At 48.9% G+C, this 6,056-nt stretch overlaps 1 protein-coding gene across 1 annotated transcript; it reads right to left on the bottom strand.

Annotated features, from left to right (window-relative positions):
• Nucleotides 1–4,584: 4,584 nt before the first annotated feature.
• LOC116474283 (olfactory receptor 5C1) lies at nt 4,585–5,547 on the bottom strand. The gene has a single exon (XM_032162700.2). The coding sequence runs from the start codon at nt 5,545–5,547 to the stop codon at nt 4,585–4,587; it is 963 nt and encodes a 320-aa protein (XP_032018591.2).
• Nucleotides 5,548–6,056: the final 509 nt, after the last annotated feature.

Genomic DNA, 6,056 nt, shown 5'->3' with positions numbered 1-6,056 from the left:
CCACCCATGTTGCAGGGCCCAACTTACTTTGTGCAATGAGTGCCCCAGTCTTCCCCAGCTTCCTATCCTCACTGCCTGCTTTAGGAAGTGGTGTTGAAGGGAAATACTTTATCAGAATTGGGCACATTCTTCTGGGTATCTCACTTTAGGAGGGGTGATTTATCTCTCTTTCTTCATTCTCCAGGTTGGGCTCTGTTACTGTTTCCCAATTCTTTCCCCTTCCCTCTTGTTTGTTTTCCTATCTATCAAGTAGGCCCAGTATAATAGCTTGAAACTTGGTATTTCCTGCAGCTGATTTCTAGGATTTATGTAATTATTGTATCTGGCTGCTCCATGGATACTAAATATGTGAATGGAGCCATGGCCATCTTGTAGGGCCAAGGTGATGGAAGGGGCCTTATCCCTCTGGAAACTTCTCCACTGATTGTGGCAGCTGCTGTATGTCATGAGAGCCTAAGAACCCACAAAAAAGAGAAAGGATCATAGAGGAGATCTTTGAGTCTAAATGTTGAATTTGGGGCAAGCCTTACATGTGCAGTCCTCAGTTTGCCAACTCCTTTGACAATGACTCCGATCTTTGTTGTGGCACCTGAGTTGCTGTGGTGATAGGAGGCAAGAGGAGTTGGGGAACTGGGAGAGGATGGTTGAGCCTTGGGATGAGAGGAGGGGTTTTATTTTATCTAAGTCTTTTCAAAATGTGCTGAATTTGGGACATTGTACCTTGTCTCTCAAGAGCTGCTTCAACAGGAAAGGGGGTGACCAACTATCTTGATTTGCCCAGGACACTGAGGGTGTCTTGGGACATGGGACTTTGAGTATGTGTTTTTTTTTTTTTTTTTTTTTTTTTGAGACAGAGTCTCGCTCTATCTCCCAGGCTGGAGTGCAGTGGTGCAATCTCGGCTCACTGTAAGCTCTGCCTCCCAGGTTCAAGCCATTCTCCTGCCTTAGCCTCCCGAGTAGCTGAGACTGCAGGTGCCCGCCACCACGCCCGGCTACTTTTTTTTGTATTTTTAGTAGAGATGGGGTTTCACTGTGATAGCCAGGCCGGTCTCAATCTCCTGACCTCGTGATCCACCCGCCTTGGCCTCCCAAAGTGCTGGGATTACAGGCGTGAGCCACCGTGCCCAGCCGGGACTTGGAGTTTTAAAACTGGACTGTTCTGGGAAAACTGGGGTGAGTCAGGAAACCTGTAAAGTTCTCTAAGATTTGAGGAGACAGTCTTGTCCACATTCTTCTTTTTATTAGCCTGGGACCTCCAAGAATGCCATAGTTACCAAGAGGGAGGGTCTTGGTCCTGGCAACAAGGGACATCTTCTTCCCGGGGAGCCGGGTCGAAGCCTTCAGTTTTCCTGCTGTCTAAGTGCCAGGTGGTTGATTTCTCCTTGAAGGGAGAGTGTAGAGGGGCAAGGCCAGCCCCTGGCTGGGACCCAAGGAAGAGACGCCATGGGCAGCCTATTGGGTGAAGCATTGTTTGAGTCCTATACCTTTCCCACCCCTGGCCTCGCCTCAGCCATAATCAGGGGAACTGGAGGGAGGATCAGGTAGAAGCTGACACTTAAATCTGGCCATGCTCCACCTCTTCTTGGAGGCTCTTGCCTGTAACTCCCAGGGTCTACTCCTGTCTGCTCCTGCAGAGAGAGGCTTCCCAGGCAGAATGCAGTGCCTTGGGACTTGCCTATGTGTAAAAGAGTCATGGAGACAAAAGAAATCTGTCAAATTTGTGAACTTGGGGTGAATAAAACTCCAAGAGCACTGGGTCTGGGAGGTCCTCCATGACTCAAGGCTTGGGGCAGTGTAGTTACCGTTGCCCAAGAGGTCAGAGTTATGGCATTCCCTCTCCAACTCCAACCCTACCTCAATGCTGGAATCTTAACACCAAACAGTCATGATATGAATCCTACCCAACCACATGCGAATCCAGGCCTGCTCATCACCCTGAATGAAACTGAAATTCACCAACAACCAACCCCTACCCTTAAGCTTTAAGTAACATTATTTATAACCCCAACTAAATCTTAAAGTGACCACAAGCATGCCAATTTGATACCTAAAATATTGTTATGCCTAAATTTCCTCTGGTTCTGATCCCAGCTTACCTGTAGTAATAACCAGACTGTGATTTAAACTTACCACAAACATTACCCATACACCAGCTTAAGTCTAATATGAACTGAACTCTAACTCCAATTTAATTGAGTAATACAAATGAAATCCGAACTCCAATCTTTAGTCTCCCATTCTAACACTAACCCTAAAATAATTCTAATATTTCTAACAAGATTTATCCAAACTCTTATTTATTTATTTATTTATTTTTTTACATAGAGTCTTGCTCTGTCACTCTGGCTGAGTGCAGTGGCATGATCTTGGCTCACTGCAACCTCCGCCTCCTGGGTTCAAGTGATTCTCCTGCCTCAGCCTCCCGAATGGCTGGGATTACAGGCATGCACCACCATGCCTGGCTAATTCTTTTTGTATTTTTGGTAGAGACAGGGTTTCACCATGTTGCTCAGTCTGGTCTTCAACTCCTGACCTCAAATGATCTGCCTGCCTTGGCCTCCCAAAGTGTTGGGATTACAGGCGTGAGCCACTGCACCTGGCCCAAACCCTTAAATTTATCCCAAATATACTACTAATAACAACCAGCCCAAATTATAAAATTTAGATAATTGTAATTCAATCATACATTTGCCTGATCATTTCTTAATTCTCCCTAACCCTAATCCTAACCTACTGTAACTGAACCCCATCCTTAGCCATAGCCTGAGACCTAATCTTAACCCAATTCTAACCATTCAATCTTAATCTTTTCCTAACTTCTATCATAAGCCTGAACTAGTCTAACCTTGGCCAAATTCAAATCCAGCTGTTGGGAGTTTAAAAGTGATTTGTGCATGTTCTGGCTATTAAGCCATTTTCCTGAGACGTGGAATACATGGGCCATGGGGATAGATGTTTCCCTCTTCAGATTCCGTCCCATTCTTTGGTCTAAGTGGATCCTGAAGATGTTCTCCTGGGCTGAGGAGGGCAGGTGCAGACACACTGGCCATAAAGAAGCTTAAAAGGTCAAGAATCTAGGAACACTTGGAACTAACATAGCTCTCACTTGGTGCTTCTGGGGATTAGCCTCTTATAAGTACAGGTGGCAAATAAGGCTGTATTCCTTTATGTGGTAACATCTAGGAACTTTTATATTACTACTATTTTGAGATAGGGTCTTGCTCTGTTACCCAGGCTGGAGTGCAGTGGCACAATCATAGCTCAACGTCAGCCTCAACCTCCTGGGCTCGAATGATTCTCCTGCTGCAGCCTCCCGAGTAGCTGGGACTACAGGCGTGCACCACCATGCCTGGCTAATTTGCTATTTTATTATTATTATTATTATTATTATTTTGAGATGGAGTCTTGCTCTGTAGCCCAGGCTGGAGTGCAGTGGCATGATCTCGGCTCACTGCAAGCTCTGTCTCCCGGGTTCACGCCATTCTCCTGCCTCAGCGTCCTGAGTAGCTGGGACTAGAGGCTCCCCCCACCATGCCTGGCTAATTTTTTTTTTTTTGTATTTTTAGTAGAGTTGGGGTTTCACCGTGTTAGCCAGGATGGTCTCGATCTCCTGATCTCGTGATCTGCCTGCCTCAGCCTCCCAAAGTGCTGAGATTACAGGTGTTATTATTATTTTTAACTTTTAAGTTCAGGGGTAGTACACGTGCAGGATGTGCAGGTTTGTTACGCAGGTAATGTGTGTCATGGGGGTTGGTTGCACAGATTATTTTATTACCCAGATATTAAGCCTAATATCCATTAGTTATTTTTTTTGCTTCTCTCTCTCCTCCTACCCTCCACCCTCCAATCAGCCCCAGTGTGTGTTGTTCCCCTCTATATGTCCGCATGTTCTCATCGTTGAGCTCCCACTTATAAGTGAGAACATGTGCTGTTTGGTTTTCTGATCCTGTGTTAGTTTGCTGAGGATAATGGTCTCTAGCTCCATCCATGTCCCTGCAAAGGACATCATCTCCTTCTTTTTTATGACTGCATAGTATGCCATCATGCCCAGCTTATTTTTAACAATTTTTTTTTTGTGGAGACGGGGCGGGCGGCGGGGGGGCGGGGGTCTTCCTGTGTTGCCCAGGCTGGTCTGGAACTCCTGCCTTGGCCTCCCAAAGTGCTGGGGTTACAGGCATGAGCCATTGCACCCAGCTGAACGTTTATGTTTTGAATGTTGAAGAACCTTCAACAGGCAGTGCAACAGCAGTGCAACAGGCACATTCAACAGGCAGTGCAACAGCAGTGCAACAGGCACATTCAACAGGCAGTGCAACAGCAGTGCAACAGGCACATTCAACAGGCAGTGCAACAGCAACATTAGCCTGGTCTAGGGTCTGGCTCTAGGTCTAAACCTAGATGAACCCCAAGTCTTTTTCTCCCTGCCATAAGCTTTCATTTCCCTCTTTACTGTCCCTTAAACAATGACATGAGACATCCAAGCCAGAGGAACATCCCATCTTTACCGACAGTGACAGGGGCCAGAAACAGGCCCTGACCTCCTCATCCCCTCATAGTCAGACCTACCCAGCCTCCCTGGACCAATCACTGGGGCCCCTGCCCTGGAGAGTGGAATCGGCTCCAGGTCCGCCTGAGGGCCTCCTTGACTTCCTTGTTGCGGAGGCTGTGGATGAGTGGGTTGAGAGCCGGGATGACCAGGGTATAGAACACAGAGGCCATCTTATCAGTGTCCAGGGCATAGCTGGAGCTGGGGCGCAGGTACATGAAAATGAGTGTCCCGTACATCATGGCCACGGCTGTGAGGTGGGAGCCACAGGTGGAGGCTGCTTGCCAACTGCCCTCGACTGAGCATATGCGGATCACAGCCCCAGCAATGAGGCCATAAGACACCGTGATAGCTAACACCGTGGCTGTCTGGATGAAGCCACAGATGGCGAAGAGAAGGAGTTCATTGAGACTGGTGTCACTGCACAAGATGGCCAGCAGTGGAGGGATATCACAGAAGAAGCTATTGATCTCCCGGGAGCGGCAGAAGCTCAGGCGGTAGGTGAGGGTTGTGTGAACAAAGGCGCTCACTGCCCCACCCAGGCCTGATGCCCCCAGCAAGGCCAGGCATAGACGCTGTGACACAGCTGTTGTATAGAGAAGTGGGTTTCTGATGGCCACGTAGCGGTCATAGGCCGTGGCTGCCAGCAAGCAACACTCGGTGTCAGCCAGACCTGCAAAGACAAACATCTGGAGGGCACAGGCTGTGTAAGGGATGGTGGCTTGGGGCAGCAGCAGGCCCACTAGCATCTTGGGGCCAATGGCGGAGGAATAGCAGGCATCCAGCAGGGAGAGGTTGGCCAGGAAGAAGTACATAGGTGTATGGAGCCAGGCATCCATGCGGATCAGCAGCGCCATGCCCACGTTTCCCAGCAGGCTCACCAGGTAGACAGGCAGGCAGGTCAGGAAGAGGGCCACACGCAGGTCCCAGCGATTTGTGATGCCCAGGAGGACGAATTCAGCAGGGGCAACCGCGGCCCGGGTGAGGTTCTCTGAGTTCATCCTACTGGACAGAGACTGAGAAGAGGCAAAGCAGGCGGGAGATAAGAGAAAGGGCAAGGCCATGGCCAGGGAGAAGAAAGCATGCTGTACTGGGAATTAGATAGTCTTGGGTTTCGGCCACCTGCGCCACAAAATTGCTATGTGACCTTGGGCAAGCCACGTAACTTCTCAAAACCTGTTTCTAACTCTCAGAAGTCATCGCAGAAGTCTTTTTTTGTTTTTGAGGTGGAGTTTTGCTCTTGTTACCCAGGCTGGCGCACAAAGGCGCGATCTCAGCTCACCACAACCTCCGCCTTCTGCGTTCAAGTGATTCTCCTGCCTCAGCCTCCCAAGTAGCTGGGATTACAGGCACGTGCCACCACGCCCGGCTAATTTTATATTTTTAGTAGAGACGGAGTTTCTCCATGTTGGTCAGGCTGGTCTCAAACTCCCGACTTCAGGTGATCCGCCCACCTCGGCCTCCCGAAATGCTGGGATTACAGGCGTTAGCCACTGTGCCTGCCCCATCT

This window comes from Hylobates moloch, unplaced genomic scaffold (assembly GCF_009828535.3).
Source record: "Hylobates moloch isolate HMO894 unplaced genomic scaffold, HMol_V3 SCAFFOLD_10, whole genome shotgun sequence".
NCBI classification, from domain to species: Eukaryota; Metazoa; Chordata; class Mammalia; order Primates; family Hylobatidae; genus Hylobates; species Hylobates moloch.
Note: the sequence above shows the minus strand (reverse complement) of the source record. Positions and strands in the feature narration are given on the sequence as shown.